Genomic DNA, 22,851 nt, shown 5'->3' on the forward strand with positions numbered 1-22,851 from the left:
GTGTTGTGCATTCCCAATTTTTTGGTGCTTGCCATGGTACACTTTTCGTTGCTTTGCTACTTGGTGTGGCACAGCTGCCTATGTTGGTACGTACTAGGCAATTTGTGTTGTAGAAAGCATGATCGCATTCTAATTCTACGAAGGCACATGCAGCTGTTCACTGCGTATATGCATTTCAGCTTTCGCCTCAGCGTGCCATAATTTCAAGCAAATGCACATGCAAGGTTGGCCTGGGCAAATGCAAGTATGCTGCTGCTGTGGTGTTCTGGGTGAATGAATTTCAGCCGGCATCATGTACAGAGGTTCCACAAACCCTGGGAGGCCCTTCACAAAAGCCAAATATAGATGCCAGAGAATCTATCGAAGAGCTCTTCGTAAGTTTTGCCATTCGTCCTTGGGCTTCTTTTGTACGTAAAGTTTATGCCTGCATATACGTAGTTATCGTATACTGTCTGTTGACATGAACTTTATAGTATATTGTAATTACTCATGTTGCAGGTCCGAAGAAGATATTCATCGGAGGCACATGTCCCGACCAGGTTTCCCCATCATACGCTCATGAACATTTTTCTGAAATAACCTGTCCTCACAATGATATTCAGAAATTAGCTTCAATGAATGCCTCACAAAAAGGTGAGATAGGCGGCTTTCATTCAGTAAAGAAACAGTTTTGCGAAATTCTCACTTGTCACGTCTACAAGAAATGATAACATGGGAGGCAGACATGCCTGTGTACAATGTGATAGCAGCAACCTCTCAGACACCTACAGTGCTGACCATCTCACGATGCGAACTAACCACGCAAATGACTATAAAAGAAAGCAAGGTTTTTTTTTCTAAAGTGCTGTGCTCACGGGAGGATGCCGAGGAGATTGCTGCAGGTACAGTCGTGCACGCTGGCTGCAAGAGGTAAATAAGCTGCGATATCGATTCAATGTTTATGAGTTTACTGTACTGTAGGATTTTTAAAGATATTTAGAATGCACAAGATATGCAGAATATAGAAAATTACCGTATATGCTTGCGTAATTAACGCAATTGCTCTTTCCCAAAAAATCGAAACAAATTAAGTTGGCGGGTGCGTTCATTATGCGGGGTAAATTTCATGGGAACTTCTTCGAAACAGCATAAATTAAAAACGAAGACGGAAATCATATGAAAAATGCATTAGATAACTTAGCAGTAATAATAGACGTAAGCTTTTTGCAAACCGTAGCAGCATTTTATTGCACTTAACCACGCATCGAAACCACCAGACCGTCGTCCGAGTCGCTGGCCACTTCATCCACTTGGTTGTTCCTCAACAGTTCGACCTTGCAGCCGCATCCGGCCGTCTGCCGTTACCGCAAGCATCACGTTTAAGCGCAGCTTTTCGGCAAGTGTTTTGACACGCACGCTGTGTGCGTCTCTTTGCTCTAGCCGTCCTGCTCATCGGCATGTCAAAGTTTATTGGTATCTGATGAGCGTTTCCGTTTTGTGAGCGGATAAGCTCCCTGTCCTACAGCAGGTGAATAACTCGACTCTGGGCCCATGGCACACCGCGAAACCAAAGACAGGTAGAAAAACGAGCAACAGACTACGCCGACTGTGTGCCGGCCGCCCCTCCCAAGCGCCGCGACCTGCCGCGCATCTCCTTAAAGTCGGAGTAGAGTTCGTTACCTGCGGAGAGCCAGCTGCCGTTTTTCTTTCTCGAGAATGCGCGGTGCCTCTGCGCCGGCAAGCATGCGGTAAGAGCAGGCAGGCTGGGCGTTATCGCGGTCGCTGCTTCCGTCAGGTCCCAAGCGACCGTAATATGCGCAGCCTACCGCATGCTTATCACCAGTGATGATGGCTTTCCCGTGGACGGGCATCGAGATTAAGTGCGCTTGCTTATAAACACGCGTGCGACAGTAAAGTATCCTAGCCTCTCCGAAAAACTATGGCACGGCCGTTCGATCGTGGGACTGCACAGTAGCAAAACTACGCGAGGGGGAAAAAAGATTTTTCGCGTCCAATTAGGGGATGTGTTCATTACGCGAGTAAATATGTTATTTCATGGCTACTGTTTCCGCAGGTGGCACAATGAACGCGCGATCCGGCTGTCAAGTGCAATTGCCCATGCAGTTGTCGCCAGAAGGCTACCATTGGACTATCTTGGCGAAAATGTCAAACGCAGGAAGCCCTTCTTTGGGAAGGCCGTTATGCACGGTAAACTGAAGGCAGCATGCAAATTCTAACGAGCTGATTTTACACCAGTGCAAAAATATTGTTTATTCCTTTACTTCCTTAGGGCGAAAGACGGAAGCTGTAGCCAGGGAACAGTTCTAGCAGAAAATAGGAGGGCCTGTTTTGTGGGTATGTGATGAGCTGCATGAAGGTCTGTAATGCTGGAAAAATTTGCATGGAAGTTGCAATGACCACCACAGGTTTTCAGTTGGGTGCATATTTATGCTGTAACACTGAGAAGTGCTATATCAGAAAGGAGCTTTTCTTCTGCTTGAAAGTCGGCAGCTGCATGAAAGCTAAACTGATGATTCTAAGGGGTGTTTCGATTTCTCGTGCTACTAATGTCCACCTCATCGAATAACCCAGCTCAATGATAAGAATTATGCTACCTGCCACAGGCGATTTCTTAAAATTCCGTGAAGCTTAATTTTGAACACCCTGTATAACAGCAAAAAAGTAATCAAAGAAAAGACGCTAACTTTAAAAGCAATTGAGTAACCACTGCCAATGACTTCCAGTGCCTCGCTACCTATTGTAAACTGCTGTTCTTTTCCGAGTCTGTTAAACATTACTTTAGTTTTCTGCAGATTAATTTTTAGACGACCCATTCTTCTGCTTTGCCTCTCCAGGTCAGTGAGCATGCATTGAAATTGGTCCCCTGAGTTACTAAGCAAGGCAATATCACCAGCGAATCGCAAGTTACTAAGGTATTCTCCATTAACTTTTATCCCCAATTCTTCCCAATCCAGGTCTCTGAATACCTCCTGTAAACACGCTGTGAATAGCATTGGAGAGATCGCATATCCCTGCCTGACGCCTTTCTTTATTGGGATTTTGTTGCTTTCTTTATGGAGGACTACGGTGGCTGTGGAGCCGCTATAGATATCTTTCAGTATTTTTACATCCGGCTCGTCTACACCCTGATTCCGTAATGCCTCCATGACTGCTGAGGTTTCGACAGAATCAAATGCTTTCTCGTAATCAATGAAAGCTATATAGAGGGGTTGGTTATATTCCGCACATTTCTCTATCACCTGATTGATAGTGTGAATATGGTCCATTGTTGAGTAGCCTTTACAGAATCCTGTCTGGTCCTTTGGTCGACAGAATTCTAAGGTATTCCTGATTCTATTTGCGATTACCTTAGTAAATACATTGTAGGTAACGGACAGTAAGCTGATGGGTCTATAATTTTTTGAGTCTTTGGCGTCCCCTTTCTTATGTATTAGGATTACGTCAGTGTTCTTCCAAGATTCCGGCACGCTCGAAGTCATGAGGCATTGCGTCTACAGGGTGGCCAGTTTCTCTAGAACAATCTGCCCACCACCCTTCAACAAATCTGCTCTTACCTGATCCTCCCCAGCTGCCTTCCCCCTTTGCATAGCTCCCAAGGCTTTCTTTACTTCTTCCGGCGTTACCTGTGGGATTTCGAATTCCTCTAGACTATTCTCTCTTCCATTATCGTCGTGGGCGCCACTGGTACAGTATAAATCTATATAGAACTCCTCAGCCAACTGAACTATCTCATCCATATTAGTAACGATATTGCCGGCTTTGTCTCTTAACGCATACATCTGATTCTTGCCAATTCCTAGTTTCTTCACTGCTTTTAGGCTTCCTCCGTTCCTGAGAGCATGTTCAATTCTATCCATATTATACTTCCTTATGACAGCTGTCTTACGCTTGTTGATTAACTTCAAAAGTTCTGTCAGTTCTATTCTAGCTGTAAGGTTAGAGGCTTTCATACATTGGCGTTTCTTGATCAGATCTTTCGTCTCCTGCGATAGCTTACTGGTATCCTGTCTAACGGAGTTACCACCGACTTCCATTGCACACTCTTTAAGGATGCCCACAAGATTGTCGTTCATTGCTTCAGCGCTAAGGTCCTCTTCCTGAGTTAAAGCCGAATACCTGTTCTGTAGCTTGATCATGAATTCCTCTATTTTCTCTCTTACCACTAACTCATTGATCGGCTTCTTGTGTACTACTTTCTTCCTTTCGCTCCTCAGGTCTAGGCTAATTTGAGTTCTTACCATCCTATGGTGACTGCAGCGCACTTTGCCGAGCACGTCCACATCTTGTATGATGCCATGGTTAGCGCAGAGTATGAAGTCTATTTCATTTCTAGTCTCACCGTTCGGGCTCCTCCACGTCCACTTTCGGCTATCCCGCTTGCGGAAGAAGGTATTCATTACCCTCATATTATTCTGTTCCGCAAACTCTACTAATAACTCTCCCCTGCTATTCCTAGTGCCTATGCCATATTCCCCCACTGCCTTGACTCCCGCCTGCTTCTTGCCTACCTTGGCATTGAAGTCGCCCATCGGTATAGTGTAGATTGTTTTCACTCTACCCACCGCCGATCCCACGTCTTCATAGAAGCTTTCGACTTCCTGGTCACCATGACTGGATGTAGGGGCGTAGACCTGCACAACCTTCATTTTGTACCTCTTATTAAGTTTCACAACAAGAGCTGCCACCCTCGCGTTAATGCTGTAGAGTTCCTTTATGTTACCAGCTATATTCTTATTGTTGTTATACAATTGTTGTTAAGCGTGATGAGCACTTTTTCTCAAAGGCAATTCCCAGGCTCGAACATTTTTATTTTAATTTCTATATTAAGGACCTTGTTTAAGGTTCTTTGCTGCATATAATTACAAGGGGAAGTCAAAAAGTAAAGGGACATTTGAGAAAAGGCACATTTATTGTGATGATATAAAACTGAAACGTGCACTATTTTTCTACATAACCTCCCTGAACTTCAACGCAGTTTGCCCAATGTTTTACAAGTTTTATTTTATTCCGTCGCGAACAAAGTTTTTTGGTTGCACCTGTACCCAATTTTCGACCGCATAAATGACTTCTACATCGGTTGCAAATCTTCTTCCCCTGAGCGCTTCCTTCAATGGTCCAAACATGAAAATCGCTTGGAACCAGGTGTGGACTGTATGGCAGGTGTTCCAGCAATTTAAATCCCAACTCCTTTATTGTTTCGGCCGTCCGTTTGGTAGAATGTGGCTGAGCGTTATCTTGCTGCAGGATGACACCTTTTCGCAGTTTTCCACGACGTTTTGATCTGATTGCAGGTTTGTTTAGTTCACATCACATCACAATAGTTCTCACTGTTCACACTTTCACCTCTTGGGCTGACATGAACGGCTACCACACCTTCCATGTCCCAGAATAGTGTTAGCGTAATCTTACCAGCTGATGGTTGACGTTTAGATTGCTTAACTTCTGGTGATAATGAATGTTTCCAAACCATGCTCGCAGCCTTACTTTCCGGTTCGTAATAATGCACCCAAGTTTCATCTACAGTACCAATTCGCTGTAAAAATTCATCTCCATCGCGACTATAACGAGCCAAATATTTACGAGAGATGTCCAACCTTTGTGCCTTATGCTGCGTTGACTATTCTTTTGGGACCCACCTTGCACACAGTTTGCGAAAATGGAGCTGCCATGTTTAGCGGTCTGCTACACTCTAACGGCTAACGCGGGAATAATAGTGAGACGTTCCATAGAAGCGTTGCAGACGACACTAAGTCAGCGCTGGATACTAGCAGTGTTATGAAACCCTATTGCCTTTACTTTTTCACTTGCCCTCGTATATCACAGGTGGCTTGCAGTGGAGTGGGAACTGCAAGCACGTGGCAACAGCTTCCAGACTTGTCACATTGGCTCAGGAGTGTGCGATTAGAGTACACTCGTGGAAAGCAGTCACCTCACACATGTAGCTTCTAAGACACTGCTAACCACTTGTAAGATAAAGTAAGTTTGTACAGACCTTGCTTGGCTTCTCTAGTGTTGAAACAATATGTGCTGTGCAGTGAAAGGGTCAAGTATTTATACAAGTGTATAGGTAAGTGAGAAATGTTTTTGCTATGATATTTATTGTTTTGCATCACTCAGAGTTGCAGAGATATGCCAAAGCTTTCAAGCAAACTTTTTATTACATGTTGAACTTCACCACGTTCACTGCTGCCACAGTCTGTTGGGTCATGCTTTGCAGAGAGCCAATGCATATGTAGGAGCTAGCTCACAAGACAGATGGAATACCTACAGTTTTGAAAAGTAGGCTTTTGTTAAATTTTTCCTCACTTTCACAATGACGACGGTGTCACAGCACAGACCACCCGACACAATGATTGAACATACAACCTCATGTCATGGTAACACATAAAACAGCCCATTGACCTGTATGCTCTGATGTCGCACATGCCACTGCAACACACCATGCAAAGAGTTCTCAACACAGTGGCATCACATGCGCTCTTTAGTGAAGAATACAAATACTGATGAGTTAACTATATTACATTGTCCACTCTCACCTGCCACTAAATCTACACAGAGGTGACCATTATTTAAGAACAGCTCTATAATTAGATCCATGATGATTTGTTTAAACCCCTCGAAATATATGAAGATATGAGATGCAATCTGTCAAGAGCACTGTGGTAGCCCAGGCTGTCTCCTAACTCCCCTTCTCACACCCCTAGCACCTAATTCCCCGTAACTAAACGTGTCCCACTGCATCAGGTCATGATGAAACATTGATGTTACAGAGTTAGAACAGTCCTTCTAGTAGTTTTTTTTTCTTTTTTGATCTGATGAACTTGGGCAAGGACAAGTGGGAAAACAAAGTTTATGTGGTGCTGTGTACTAATGTACCATACCTTTCCGCATGCACACAGCTTATTGATTTATATACCATAATACCCGCAGTGCCATTGTCTGGCATTGTGGTGGGGAGGTAGAAAACAAAAAATATGCAGAATAGAATACTACCGCAAGTGAAGAAAAAAAATAATATTACGACAGTAACAACACCATACATGTACACATAAATATTGATACAAGGAAAGAATATGCATCATTAGAGATAATGCGGACACTATCTCTTCAGGCATCGTTTTCCATTTGGAAGACCTTGGGACAGAATCCCTGCTGCAGTGGATACATTTTAATGCAGGCAAAATGCAAGAAAACTCGTCTGTGGTTTAATATTGTTGTGCCATTACCACAAGCCCGGATTCCGAATCTGCAAGATGCAGAATCTATCCTGCGAGCGCCCTAATTCTCCCTTCACAAGTCAAGATGCTGAGCCGTCAGGCAGCGGGTCCTGCGGGAGAAGCGGAGAAGCCTCGGCAAGCCGCAAGTTTGGACGTGTCAGCGTGTGCCAGACAGCCCGGCGCCGCGCCTCCCTTTGCCTGGAGGTCACCGCGCGCGCGAACTTTGAACCGGGTGGCCAGCGCGGTCGCTGGTTGGACCCCTCGGACGCCCGTCGTGTGCTGACTTTGTATTGGGCCGTTTGAGTAACAATGGTTCCTCGGGGATTATAAAAGCAGCAACGCGCTGCCTGAAAAACAGGATCCGCCAACCCACCGGGAGAGAGTGTCGCTCCCGACTGGGGTGAGATGTATCACGCGTTTTCGCCGGACGTCGTCGTGCGAGAACAGTCGCGTTTGTTGTGAGCACTCGGCCCCAGTGCCGACCCGTTCATGTCCTGTATGATAACCTGTATATAATGTATAAAGTCCCTTTTGTTATTCTCATCGACGCCAGGCTCGGAGTCTTCGCTACCAACGCTCTATCACGAAACGGGTGACGAGCGCTACGGGACCACAAAGCCGTAATCGTGGTGCAGCGGTACAAGTTCGTAACACTGGCGGCACCGGTTGGATGTCGTAACACTGCTGGCACCGGTTGGAATTTCGTAACACTGGATGGCAGCTACGGGATTGACCGGCATCAGCTACCTCGGCGCGGTGAGTGCCTGAAGTTTACCTCAAACACCAGACTTTCTCTGACACAGGTTATAGTAGCTTAGGGAAGGATTTGGTGTTGCATTGTGATAACCTTGTGTGTTTCAAGCCTAGTAAGAGTGTTTTGAAAACCAGGGGATGCTGAGGGGGTAAACAGGGCAGTGTGTGAAATACTTGCATATGCCTTACTAGTAGTGTTATAGTAGCGTACGGCAGGTATATTCAAAAAGGGTAAACAGCAGGAGGACAGTGTGAACGATGGAGAAGTACAAGGTGAAGGAACTTCTCGAAATTTGTGAGGAGTTGGGCATTGAGTTGGGCTCAACCAAAAGAAAGAATGCGATCCTTGAGGTCATGAGGACTGGGGACGTAACGACTGAGGAAGCCGCAGAGGCCTTGGCGGAAATCAATGAACGTCGGGAAAGGGAGGAAAGGAGAGAAAAAGAACAGCAACGTCGCGAGGAGGAAAAGGAGGAAAGGAGAGAGAGGGAGCGACGTGAGCACGAGCTTAAAATGAAAGAGTTGGAGATCCGAAATAACTCCCCGGCGCCTAGTCTCACTTCTAACGTTCCAAGAATACGCGATCAACTTCCACCCTTTGTCGTCGGAGAGGATATGGCCAAATACCTCGTGAAATTTGAGCACGTGTGCGAACGGAATAGCATTGAGCGATCCCTCTGGGCACAGAATCTGTTAGCCTTGCTTCCTGGGGAGGCATCAGACGTAATAACTTGCTTATCGCAAGAGGCGTTTGAGCGCTACAGTGATGTGAAGGAAGCGCTACTGCGGAAGTACAAATTGTCGCCCGAAGCTTTCCGGCAGAGGTTCCGGTATGCAAAAAAGGGCAAGGAGTCGAATGTTGACTTCGCGTTTCGTCTAAAAGCCGACTTGGTGGAATGGCTGAAGGGCGAAGAGGTTTACGACGACCGCGACAAAATTGTCGAATGCATCGCGTTGGAGCAGTTCTACCGTTGCATTGATGAGGATGTCCGGCTCTGGCTGCAAGATAGGCTAAAGGAGGTTAAGCTAAACAAGGCAGCAGAGTTAGCGGAAGAGTATTACACCCGCCGCAGCTTGCACAGCAAGGCAGTGCGCGTAGAAAAAGCAGATAGGAGAGTTGGGTTTTCCGGAAAGCCCGAAAAACGGAAATGTTACAATTGCAAAAAGCAAGGGCACATCGCTGCGAACTGCCCAGAGAAAATTGCTTTTGCAACAAAACAGCGAAATGATACGACGCGTTTTTTTGAAAAACGGAAACCGTTAACCTGCTACAATTGCAAAAAGCAAGGGCACATCGCTGCAAGCTGCCCAGAGAGAATTGCTTTTGCAACGATACAGGAAACTCACAAAAACATACGTCTATTGGAGCCCTATGTGCAGGAAATTAAGGTAAACGGCAAGAAGTGCCGTGCACTTCGGGACTCTGCAGCAACTATGGACGTTGTTCACCCGTCTTTCGTCTCCTCGAGTGATTTTACGGGAGAGTGCGTTAGGATACGGCAAGTGGCCGAGAAGGAGAGTGTCTGTTTACCGATCGCAACGGTTATCATTGAAGGAGAGTTTGGGAAACTTAACACCGAAGCCGCTGTGTCAGCCGCCCTCCCGGAGCAATTTTCCTACCTCTTCTCAAATAGCTCGGAGCAGCTGCTGAGGGATCACGGCAAATCATTCTTTGCCGACGTGGCGTACATGGCCCCCACGCGATCCAAAGCGCGCCCGCTGTCGAGGGAACTTGACTTAGCGTCGGTGAGCGAACAGCGGTGCGGTACAGGGACCGATCAGGGTAACTTGAGTGGCGAGCAGTCACGGGAGAGGCAGAGCTCGGAGGCTGGCCTAGGCGAGCGGGTCCTGGAGGTGAGTGGGAGTGACGCGTGCAGTGCTAGCCACGATAGAGACGCGACGCCGCAATTAGGCGACGCGGGCTCCACACTCGCTCCGGTTTCCGCCAGCTGGCAGGAGCAGGCTGCAGTTGAAAGGGAAACTCGGATTCGCGAACAACAGGAAGATTGTTCACTAGGCGATCTGAGGAAGAGCGTCAAACGGGGAGTGAAAAAAAAGGGGGTTTCATTTGGCAAGGAATCTGGCTTATTGTACCGCCGCTACACGGATAAGCAGGGTCGCAAATATAAGCAGCTTCGGATTCCGCGAAAATATCGCCGGGAAAAATGAATGACCTCATTTGCTTCCTCAGAAGTATGTTTTCGGTCCAAAGCGATTTCAAGGGGACCATTCTATTTGTCATTATTATTGCTGATTATTAATTGTTTCTATTTTGGTGTGTTGTTAATTTGAAAACTGATTGTTTGAGCCTTGTGTGCTAGATCGTACACCTGCCTCTTGTTGCAGCGGGAGCAAAAGGGGATAGCGATTTAGTTAGGTTGATTTGGATTATGGCCTTGTCTGGTGTTTGACGGGAGACAGAGGGCACTTGTTCGGGTTGGGTGTTGCCTTTTGCCGGTCGGTTTTGCAAGCTGCAGAACGACCAAGCGGGACCAGTGGCGAGAAGCAAGGTCTTAGGAACGACCCGAGCGGAGCTGGTCAAGGTGCCTTGGCGACGACGTGGTGAGCAGAGCTCCTGTCCTGGCGAGTCGGACCTGGGCACGTGAAGTTACCTGGCGTCCCGACACTGGACGTGAACTTGGACGAGCCTGACGAACGTGCGCGCCTGGCATCCGAGCCACGTGGAGGCAGCTCGTCTTCCCGGCGCCTTATCTGAGGGCGGGGATGCTGTTGTGCCATTACCACAAGCCCGGATTCCGAATCTGCAAGATGCAGAATCTATTCTGCGAGCGCCCTAATTCTCCCTTCACAAGTCAAGATGCTGAGCCGTCAGGCAGCGGGTCCTGCGGGAGAAGCGGAGAAGCCTCGGCAAGCCGCAAGTTTGGACGTGTCAGCGTGTGCCAGACAGCCCGGCGCCGCGCCTCCCTTTGCCTGGAGGTCACCGCGCGCGCGAACTTTGAACCGGGTGGCCAGCGCGGTCGCTGGTTGGACCCCTCGGACGCCCGTCGTGTGCTGACTTTGTATTGGGCCGTTTGAGTAACAATGGTTCCTCGGGGATTATAAAAGCAGCAACGCGCTGCCTGAAAAACAGGATCCGCCAACCCACCGGGAGAGAGTGTCGCTCCCGACTGGGGTGAGATGTATCACGCGTTTTCGCCGGACGTCGTCGTGCGAGAACAGTCGCGTTTGTTGTGAGCACTCGGCCCCAGTGCCGACCCGTTCATGTCCTGTATGATAACCTGTAGATAATGTATAAAGTCCCTTTTGTTATTCTCATCGACGCCAGGCTCGGAGTCTTCGCTACCAACGCTCTATCACGAAACGGGTGACGAGCGCTACGGGACCACAAAGCCGTAATCGTGGTGCAGCGGTACAAGTTCGTAACACTGGCGGCACCGGTTGGATGTCGTAACACTGCTGGCACCGGTTGGAAGTTCGTAACAATATCAGTGCAGATAAAAGAACCAGACATGGTCAAAATTTATCCACAGCCCTCCACGACAGCGTCTTTCACGGCATATGAGCAGCTTGTAAGTCGCTTGCATTGACGCATCCAGGGAAACAGACCACGCCTAGAGAACTCCAAATTAAAAGGACACATTCTTGTCATTGTGCTTATGTCTTTGCAATTATGTGAGGTTGAACATTTGCCAAAACACAGCGCATATGGAAAACCTCCTTCATAGACAAAATATGTGACATGGACATGTCATGTTTCAGGATGTCGTACTGCTTAATTTGAATCACCCTTTCAACATGAACGCGCACACATGCAATGCTGTAGGTTCGCTCTATTTCTTCAGGAGAAAACGGGACGTCCCTTCCAGCTGAAAAGGGCGGCATGATCATGAGTACTCCTTTGTGAGCAAGCTCTGTACGGATACCAGGGAAACCTTTATCAGCCAAGATCATGTCACCTGGGTAAAAGATGTGAAGAAAACCTGAATCAAGAGTGATTTGTGTATCAGAGCACCGTCCGCCGAAAGGCTCAGAAGCAAAAACAATCATTCTATTTGAGATAATTCCAACAAAAAATTTTAGTGTGTAGCAACTCTTTCATGAAGGAAACAGCATGTGCACTTGTCCGACTTTGGATGGTGTTTCGGTTTTAACTTCAGTGCAGTCAATGATCAAAGTGCACTATGGATACTTTTTCTTGAAGCATTCAGGATGGGAAAGCTTTATATCTTCAATAGGGGACTTATAAATCCAATCTTTTGTTACTTCTGCCATAAAAGCTACGGCAGGCAGTGCTCTCATGCTCCCCAAACATGACATTCATGGCCGCAAAAGATACTCCTAGTTTCATTTTCATCAGAAACATGAGAAGTTTGTTTTCAATTGTTACATCAGTTGTTCTTTCCCTGACAGCTGGCAAAAGACTAAGCAATAAAAAAGCATTGCTGTCCACCCCACTCAAACTTCGTAGTGCATCAGGTGCACCTACAATGCTTTCATATCCAGCAAATTAGCAAGCCCTTGTGTGCGGTCCAGCCGCGCGTGTAACCATCTGCTGGTCATCAGTTTGGACTGATGTTTCAAGTCGCAAGGTACCTGCAGAAGTCAAATCCTCTTTCAGAAGTCTGGGGGAGCCTTCATCATCGCGAGTTGATGCTGGGGGAAAGCCTCCATGTATGACTGCTCTTGTCTGGTCAGCAACAGCTCCAGTGTAGTCGGAACACTCTGCAGGCTTCTGTTGCTCAGTGTGGGTTGATGGCTGCATGGGAAGTAAAAGGTGCGAAAATGTAAAGACATCAATAGCTACAGGTTTGTAATGTAAAGGAAGTGATAATGTTCAGAATCGCAATAATTATACACCACCAAGGCAAGCAGTTCTGCAGAAAAAAAATTTTCAGATTACATTTTCGCTTTTCGTGTCGAAGATTTCCTCAGATGCGGTTTGCATGTCTGGAACGTTGCTCCCAGCAGCGCAGGAACTCGGTTTCAGGCTCCTTTTCTGCCACCTAAACGTTTGGAAAGACCAGAAAAAAATTCCGTTGAAGTTCTAAAATGTGACGCCTAACCGCAGCAGACGAAAAACAGGAGTCGCCGAGAAGCATCGCACCGAAAGTTGTACAGAGCACAACGGCAGCAGCAGTCGACGATTCTATCCACATGGTAATAAAAAAATGGCCCACTTACCTTTGAAACCGTTCCATGTGATTTGAAGAGTCAGGCGGAAGAGGCCTGTTGTAGGCCGCGGGGAAGACTAGACGCATACGCGGGGTGACTGGCCGAATTGCTTTTCTCGTTGCCCACAAAGTGGCGACTGCATATCTTGGTATGGTATAAAGAACTTTATTTAGGACCTGAGGGATCAGTCTGGGACTGATGCGGGCCGCTCCCACGTCGGGACAGAGAGGCCGAGCCCCTCTGCCGTCACCGGGCCCTCTGGACAGCCCTGAGTTGGTCCGCCAGCACTTCACTGTGCAGCATCCGCTACCACCACTGTTCATCCCGAGAACCATCACCGGCCAACGCCAAGCAGCGCCAAAGCATGTGTTCTAAATCGAGCAAACCCCCACACTTACTACAATAGACTGAAACCCCGCAGTCCGGATTAATTTTATTCATGATGACCGGGTTAGGGTACGTTCGTGTCTGCAGAAGCCTTAGGGCACATTCACACCGGCGACTTGAGGAGGCCGCGCGACCAAGTTGGTCGCGTTGCGACCAGTCGCAAATGGTCGCAAACGGTCGCCTTTCTCGAAAAGCGACCATTTTGGTCGAGTCGCTCTCTGCGCGATTTTTCAGTCGCGCGACCATGGTCGCAAAACTGATAAACCAATCAGCGGCGCACCGGAAGTGATCTTTCGTGTGTCTACATCCGGCCTCCTCCGGCGTCGCATTCAAATTCCGCGTAGATTCCGAGAGTTCTCGCTGAGAACGATAATCTCCGGGATTGTGACTTGCGGGTCGCGCTCAGCCGGGCTTGCCGGTGTGAACATCAGTCGCCTTCGGTCGCTTTTTGATTGCGAGTCGCAAGCGGTCGCGCGACCTCCTCAAGTCACCGGTGTGAATGTGCCCTTAATGTAACCGCCTGCGGCCTATTTAATTTAGGATGTGGCAGCGGGAATGCCCTGCGCCCTAAGTAATAGTGCTTGGTGATTTCGTTGTCGGTTAACAGTAGGTCCCTGTACTCAGGAGCGGGAGATCCAGCCTCTTCAGGGAGTACACGGCACACTAATCCTCGTGCCTCCCAGTGCGCCACCTCGTTGAGGTTACGCGGGGCTCCCTCCACCGTCCCTATGTGCGCAGGGAACCAAGTAACTGTATGCGAAGTGATATCCCTACCCTGCAGCAGTCTGTTAGCCGGTTGCGCAACAAGTCCTCTCAAGAAGGCTTTAATCGCAGATCGCGAGTCACTAACCACCAAAACAGTTCTTGAATCAATTAGTGCTAGAGCAATAGCCACCTGTTCGGCGACCCCAGGATCTTTGGTATAAATGGAAGCGGCATTTCTAACGCTCCCTTTGCCATCTACCACCACCACCGAATAAGCATTTTTAGCATTAATCCATGCGGCATCAATAAACGCAGACTCCTCCTCCTGATCCTTTGCCTCTCGCAACAAAGCCCTAGCTCTCGCGAGCCGCCTCCCTGCACTGTGCACGGGGTGCACATTCCGCGAAAACGGACGAACCATGATATTTGCCCTAAATTTCACGTTCAACTCGTGTAGGGGCGCCCTATCGTGCGACACAGCCACCGATTCTTCAATTGACTGTAAAATATACCTACCCCCTGGTGTACCTAGCAAACGCTCCCTCTGTGTAGTACGCTGAGCCTCGGCAATTTCATCTAAAGTATTATGCAAACCCAGTCGTATCAACATATCGTTTGACGTAGTCATAGGCAGACCAAGCGCAGCCTTGACGGCTTTTCTGATTAATGCTTCCAATTTATTTTTCTCCCCCCTATTCCAATTTAGCATAGCTGCCACATACGAGGAATGACACATCATAAATGCGTCAACTAAGCGCATCGCACCTTCTTCTCCTAAACTCCTATGCCTATTAGAGATCCTTCTTATAAGTGTTATGGCCTCCTCCGTCTTCTTGGTAATGCGCTGAATGGTTCTAATGTTCGATCCGTTCGGTTCAAGTACAAAACCCATGACCCTAATTGCTTCGACTTTGGGTATCACCGACCCTTCCCTAGTATGAATTCTAATGCAAGGCTCAACTTCCGGTACCCAATCCTTCGGCCTACGACCTAGCTTCTTAGATTTGAAGATCAACAACTCCTACTTTTTAGTGGAGCACTTGAGCCCCACGAGACCCAGATACTCCTCCGAAAGCGTTACCACCTTCTGCAGCCTAGCCTCAAGCTCTCCATCAATACCACCCACACTACATATAGTAATGTAGATAGAATAGATAGAATAGCCAATATCCTGGACAGTGTCCAGTGTATTAGCCAACTTCGACATCGCCAGATTGAATAACATAGGCGAGAGTACGGATCCCTGCGGAGTACCACAGCAACCCAATTTAGAGACCTCCGACTTTATCTGCCCAAACCTGAGACATGTCCTTCTATCCATAAGGAAAGCCTTGACAAAATGGAAAAGCCGCTGCCCCATTTTCAAGTCTGATAGCACCCGTAGAATGAAAGAATGTCGGATTTTATCGAAAGCTTTTTCCAAATCAAGTCCAATTAGCGCCTTAGTATCCCTTGTCCGCCGGTCAAAGAGCTGATGCCTAATCCTGATCATAGCATCCTGAGTTGAGAGGCCGGGCCGAAATCCTATCATCGAGTGGGGAAAGACTCCATTGCCTTCTACATAACGCGTTAACCTATTTAACCTATACTCAGCGACTTTCCCCAAACACGATGTCAAGGAAATGGGTCTGAGATTTTCAAGCCCTATGGCCTTCCCCGTTTTGAGTATCAGAACAGTAGTTGCAAGTTTCCACTCTTCCGGGAAAGAGCCTTGCTTCCATCGGCAATTGATCTCCCGCCTAAGGAACTCAATTGACCCGTCGTCTAAATTCCATAACATTTTATTCGTAACGCCATCCGGTCCTGATGCCGATCTACCATTAAGACTCTGCAGCGCCATCTTTATGTCACTTTCAGTAAATTCCTCATCCATAGCTGCACTTTCGCCCCACTATATTCCAAAATCACGTCAGTTGTATCGTGCCAGGTCTCCAACGGAAGGTATCTCTCAGCCAAATCCTTCAGCAACTCCTGCTTCGTGGAGTCCCGACACGCCTGATGGACCAGCTTACCTATCATAGTCCTCTGATTAGATTTGGTGTTCGTAAATGTCTGAGCAACTCCAGGCGCCTCCCCTCTTAATGCGACCATCAATTGAACTGCATACTTCATGTAAGTTTAACGGCATATTATATATGCGGTAACAGAGACAATGCATGTCGTTGGGAGGTATGTTGTCTGGCAACCCGGAAAACGCGACGCGAATGCGCCGCTCCCTATTGTCGTGCGGGTGCTCGCGCGTGCGCGGCAACGCGGGCGTTTGCCGCGAGTCGCGAGCACCCGTACGAAAAAAAAAAGCGGCGTTTTCGCGCCGCGTTTTCCAGGTTGCCAGACAACATAACTCTCAACGACATGCATTGTTTCTGTTACCGCATATATAATATGCCGTTAAACTAAAAGAAAATTACAATAAAAATAATCATAGTGTAATAGACAGCGACATTTCTTTCCGAAGTGTATTTATCAAGCCTAGTTTTAAGCAGTAATATTGTGTGCGAAACTGCAACTATGTACCTCCCGCATGCTGAGAAGCCACTGCTTGTTTACAACTTCACGTATAAAAAGGAGTGTCGGCCGCTTACTACCGGGCAGAACAGGTGATTGCTATTATTAAGGGGGATGCTGATACAGAAGCAAGAAATAATGCGGGTCAGGATGTCTATGTGGGTGCGGCCTGCATGGTTAAGAAAGCGAGTACTGTACACTAGTAGTATTATTTCAAATTGTCTTGCCAGCATTGGCGATGAGACGCGAAGCTTCTCCACTTCAGTTATTAGGGCCTCGTTGAAGGTTGCTTGATTTCCTTTTACACACAGGCATGTACAGAGGAGTGGTAAATGGAGGTGGACCATCAGCTCTCGGCCGTCCAGCAGGTCCTCGAGGCGCTTGAAAGGCACGGACCCAGCGACACGGCAACGGCGAGTGGAAACCCGCGCCGAGTAACGGCGACTTCGAGGATGACGTAGGCCCTCGTTGGGGCGCGCGAGCGCCCAACTGCAGGCATAAATAAAGTTGGCTCCAATCCAATCCAAATTGCCATATCCAATCCGCAAATTTTCTCGACTCATGCGCTTTTGAAGAAGGAGTTCTGTGGTACAGACATGATAGGAGAAAGAAGCCGACAAATCCTTCAATTAGTACTGATCGAGTCGCCCAAACACCAAATATATAGGAAGGGAACGAGCGCACGCGGCAGCCGTCGGATTGAGCGGTGTCCTGGCCGTGACGTCACTCGCGAGAGGGCGCCACTCCAAATTCTCTCCGCTAACACTGCACCGATGCCACGGGATCCACAAAAATGCCTCGTCAGCACTGTAGCCGTTCACTTGTGATATACACCGCTAAGATTTTCGTCAAGAGCGCAGCGATTTATCTCTCTAAATTGATAAACTTCATTTTTTTTCGTTTTACATTTTGATCCTTTACTATTTACTACTACTACTTTACTAACGTAGAATACTGTGCACCTTAATTCACACAATGGCGGTTAGTATGCCTTAAACGGTGTCCTGAATGCATAAATTCACTGTTACCGAACAATATGCGAGCAACGTACCTTTTTGTACAATCGTTCGGTTGCCACAACTCGTAAATCAACGACAGTCATTGTCGCGTATAGATGCTGCAGGTGGGTAGTCACATGACAGCCAATGAAACACCCAAAGGATGACTCGAGTGTCACTATAGCTGCTGAGATCGTGATCCTACTAAATTGGATTACGTATCAACAACTTAACCGCATGCCTTTATCTTCGGTTCAAATTCACTGTCAGCGGAGGGGTGTAAACTGGCGGCGCAAATTGAAGCGGCCACAGCAAATGCATATTGACACGTATACGTATCTTTATCGGGCGACCACGTTTGGCCGCCTAACAAATGTTATCGCACAGCGCGGGACGCGCCTGCATGTATCCGAACCTTCGGGAAAGCTATCGATGCTTCTATGCGCGGTCTGTTGTCGCCGAACCTTGTGTTATCTGATTTCATCGCTTGACGCGAATGGTGTAGAACATTGTAGAAGGCATGCGGGTCCCAACGATTAGTCTGGAACATTCGACGACTGCTCTATAAAAGCCGACGCGCTTGACCCGCTGCTCAGATTTTCGACGATCGCCGAGCGTGTTCGCCGCTTTCGTTGTGCTATAAGTGTAGCCTGTTTTGTGGGCACAGGTTCGCCCAATAAAAGCTAGTTTTGTATTCCACCGTACTGCTTCTTTCTTCACCGTCACTACCACGTGACAATATACCAAGGAAGGACGGTCGACGCAACGCGGACGTCCGGGCCACCTCAAGAATTCCCGCAGTTCTTCAGAGATCCCGATCTTCTTGCAAAGGTGACATCGCTGGTTCGGGGATGATTCCCTCTACGTGCACACGGAGTCACAGTCGCATCTGTCATCTGTTGCGACACCTGACAGCCTGCAACAAAGTGTTGTGGCATGCGGGCCTTCACCTCAGAGAAGATTCTAGCAACGAGCTCGGAGACCTAAGCGTCTTGATAGTACCAGGCGTTTGCCTCGGATTCCCACATGGCGAATTGTGCACCCACAACGAAGAAACAGCCCTGTCTCTCTTACGATGGCTCCTCAAATGGCACCAATGTATTGTCTCAGTGGCGGCGAATTACGGAGCCGCGAACTCAAGCCAGCTAGTCGAAGCCCTGGAATCCTCGTCGAGTCTCGGGAGGCTCGGCCTATTCGGCAACGCAAGCGATCAACTGGAAGTCTTCGAGCAGTTGGCTGACTCCGGTGATGAATACCTACTCCCAAATGGTTATGCGTGCTCCGCTGAACGAATGATTATTCCCGCCCACTTGCTTGAAAAAAATGGCGCCAGTCTCATCTCACTGGACGTATGGGCGCTGAAATTAAGCGTTGTCATGGAGAAGAAGCTCATCGATGCCCTTCTCAAGAACGACACCATCACGGAACTGTCTCTCGGAGGCTGCTTCTTTGCTTCAGGCCCCCTTGAAGCCGCATCGGTGGGGTTTGCGGAATATTTGGTCAAGGAAAAAGGGACGCTCCGAAAGTTCAATCTTATTGAACACCAGCTCGTGTTCGCAACCGACGCGTTGCAGGCGCTGGCACAAGGCATACGCACTATGACGACTTTGGAAGATCTATTCGTGGAAGGCCAGGCCGCCGGCAAGGACTGCGCGCTGTTCCTGGAAGTCGTAGCCCATAGCCCGTCTCTCCGAAATGTGAGCTTCCTGCTCTCGATAGCCGACGAAGACTTCGTTAACCCGCAACCAGTTGAAAACTTCGACGCACTCGGCGTTCCGACTTGGGTGTCAGCGTTGCAGGAAAACCGCACGCTACAGCATTTAGAGATTGGCTTAACATGGTCCACCAGCGAAGACTGCTGCCTCTTGCTCGAAGCACTTGCAAACAACCACCCCCTTCAAAGCTTGACCTTGAAAAACGTTCCGAGCGATGGTGGTCTCCGAGAAGTTTGTCGCAGAATACGGGATGGTGGCCTTGACGAAAGGGTGTGTATCGAAAATTATGCCATTGATCCCGAGGACGTTCTGACGGTTTCTGCTTGTCGTGCAGTGACAGCCGTCATGGTCAGTTCCTATTACTTTCTAGAAGACGTGGCTGCTTTGAGCAACGTGTTTAACGTCATTGCTACTTGCCACCACATAACGTTACTTCGCGTGCTTCTTCATTTCTTCGACAACGACGCGTTCGCATCGTTAGCTGCGTACCTTAGGGGATCAACCTTCATCAAGGCAATAGAGCTACTTATCGCAATTCATGATTCTGAAGACGAAGGGGCCGAAATGCATCACGAGGACGACGAGTCTCAACGTCAGTCGCTATCTAACTTGTATGAAGCACTGTCGTCGAATGACAGGATCAGCACAATCTATCTCGACTCGACAATCGAATTGCGCGACGAAGATTTTCAAGTGCTCGCTGACGCCGCTTTGAACAACCGACAGCTTTACGAGCTCATTCTCCCAGCCGTCAGAGGCAGTTCTGCCGCTGTATTTCTGGGTCGTCTTCTGCCGCAATTGGCCGAGAACTACAACCTTCTCCTGGAGATTCCCTTCTGCTTGCAGCACAACGACGAGATGTGCGCTGCGCAGGATGTCGCACGGCGTAACTGCGGCCTCGTCCAGCGAGCGAGCAGGTTCGTGATGGGCGATCACGGCCCAGAATGGGCACACCCCTTCGAGCTCCTCTCGGAGCACCCGGTACTCATAGAGAGTGTGCTGCACAATGTGACCGGGACTAAGGACAAAGCCGTTGCCATGATCACGAAAGCTCTCCAGGTTCTACGCCAGGCTGACTTGCATACGTACATGAGGATGACAGGTGTCATCCAGGAAGGGGTCGAGTGCGAGTTCCAGGAAGACGGTAGCCCACAGTTAAACCAGCTGAACCACTACTGCTCTCTGTACATTGTCCGGTACCTGAAGTTAGCGGACGTCGTGGAATCTTAAAATTTTTTTGGCGAGGTCGCGTCCTCTCTGCACTCCGCTTCTGTCCAACAGCATTCTGGATATTCCCTACCAAAAAGATGCTCCATATCATGGACATTCGCAAAAAGTGGCGAGTCTTCACGGTTAACCGTGAGCACTTGAGAATCTTCGTCGCACAATTCGATTGTCGAGTCGAGATAGATTTTGCTGATCCTGTCATTCGACGACAGTGCTTCATACAAGTTAGATAGCGACTGACGTTGAGACTCGTCGTCCTCGTGATGCATTTCGTCCCCTTCGTCTTCAGAATCATGAATTGCGATAAGTAGCTCTATTGCCTTGATGGAGGTTGATCCCCTAAGGTACGCAGCTAACGATGCGAACGCGTCGTTGTCGAAGAAATGAAGAAGCACGCGAAGTAACGTTATGTGGTGGCAAGTAGCAATGACGTTAAACACGTTGCTCAAAGCAGCCACGTCTTCTAGAAAGTAATAGGAACTGACCATGACGGCTGTCACTGCACGACAAGCAGAAACCGTCAGAACGTCCTCGGGATCAATGGCTTAATTTTCGATACACACCCTTTCGTCAAGGCCATCATCCCGTATTCTGCGACAAACTTCTCGGAGACCACCATCGCTCAGAACGTTTTTCAAGGTCAAGCTTTGAAGGGGGTGGTTGTTTGCAAGTGCTTCGAGCAAGAGGCAGCAGTCTTCGCTGGTGGACCATGTTAAGCCAATCTCTAAATGCTGTAGCGTGCGGTTTTCCTGCAACGCTGACACCCAAGTCGGAACGCCGAGTGCGTCGAAGTTTTCAACTGGTTGCGGGTTAACGAAGTCTTCGTCGGTTATCGAGAGCAGCAAGCTCACATTTCGGAGAGACGGGCTATGGGCTACGACTTCCAGGAACAGCGCGCAGTCCTTGCCGGCGGCCTGGCCTTCCACGAATAGATCTTCCAAAGTCGTCATAGTGCGTATGCCTTGTGCCAGCGCCTGCAACGCGTCGGTTGCGAACACGAGCTGGTGTTCAATAAGATTGAACTTTCGGAGCGTCCCTTTTTCCTTGACCAAATATTCCGCAAACCCCACCGATGCGGCTTCAAGGGGGCCTGAAGCAAAGAAGCAGCCTCCGAGAGACAGTTCCGTGATGGTGTCGTTCTTGAGAAGGGCATCGGTGAGCTTCTTCGCCATGACAACGCTTAATTTCAGCGCCCATACGTCGAGTGAGATGAGACTGGCGCCATTTTTTTCAAGCAAGTGGGCGGGAATAATCATTCGTTCAGCGGAGCACGCATAACCATTTGGGAGTAGGTATTCGTCACCGGAGTCAGCCAACTGCTCGAAGACTTCCAGTTGATCGCTTGCGTTGCCGAATAGGGCGAGCCTCCCGAGACTCGACGAGGATTCCAGGGCTTCGACCAGCTGGCTTGAGTTCGCGGCTCCGTAATTCGCCGCCACTGAGACAATACATCGGTGCCATTTGAGGAGCCATCGTAAGAGAGACAGGGCTGTTTCTTCGTTGTGGGTGCACAATTCGCCATGTGGGAATCCGAGGCAAACGCCTGGTACTATCAAGACGCTTAGGTCTCCGAGCTCGTTGCTAGAATCTTCTCTGAGCTGAAGGCCCGCATGCCACAACACTTTGTTGCAGGCTGTCAGGTGTCGCAACAGATGACAGATGCGACTGTGACTCCGTGTGCACGTAGAGGGAATCATCCCCGAACCAGCGATGTCACCTTTGCAAGAAGATCGGGATCTCTGAAGAACTGCGGGAATTCTTGAGGTGGCCCGGACGTCCGCGTTGCGTCGACCGTCCTTCCTTGGTATATTGTCACGTGGTAGTGACGGTGAAGAAAGAAGCAGTACGGTGGAATACAAAACTAGCTTTTATTGGGCGAACCTGTGCCCACAAAACAGGTTACACTTATAGCACAACGAAAGCGGCGAACACGCTCGGCGATCGTCGAAAATCTGAGCAGCGGGTCAAGCGCGTCGGCTTTTATAGAGCAGTCGACGAATGTTCCAGACTAATCGTTGGGACCCGCATGCCTTCTACAATGTTCTACACCATTCGCGTCAAGCGATGAAATCAGATAACACAAGGTTGGGCGACAACAGACCGCGCATAGAAGCATCGATAGCTTTCCCGAAGGTTCGGAAACATGCAGGCGCGTCCCGCGCTGTGCGATAACATTTGTTAGGCGGCCAAACGTGGTCGCCCGATAAAGAT

The 22,851-nt window shown here is 48.6% G+C and overlaps 1 protein-coding gene across 2 annotated transcripts in view; it reads left to right on the forward strand.

Annotated features, from left to right (window-relative positions):
- LOC139052024 (uncharacterized) overlaps nucleotides 1–22,851 on the forward strand; it is a 266,591-nt gene that overhangs the window by 237,614 nt on the left and 6,126 nt on the right. Inside the window, exon 4 of one of the 2 annotated variants that reach the window (XM_070529099.1) lies at nucleotides 17,012–17,155. The exons of the other annotated variant lie outside the window; for it this stretch is intronic. Coding sequence (XP_070385200.1) covers nucleotides 17,012–17,032 — 21 coding nt within the window. The 3' untranslated portion in view covers nucleotides 17,033–17,155. Of the gene's footprint in view, nucleotides 1–17,011; nucleotides 17,156–22,851 lie in introns of those variants that run through there. 2 annotated transcript variants of the gene reach the window in all.

Source organism: Dermacentor albipictus, unplaced genomic scaffold, assembly GCF_038994185.2.
Source record: "Dermacentor albipictus isolate Rhodes 1998 colony unplaced genomic scaffold, USDA_Dalb.pri_finalv2 scaffold_17, whole genome shotgun sequence".
In the NCBI taxonomy this organism is placed as follows: domain Eukaryota; kingdom Metazoa; phylum Arthropoda; class Arachnida; order Ixodida; family Ixodidae; genus Dermacentor; species Dermacentor albipictus.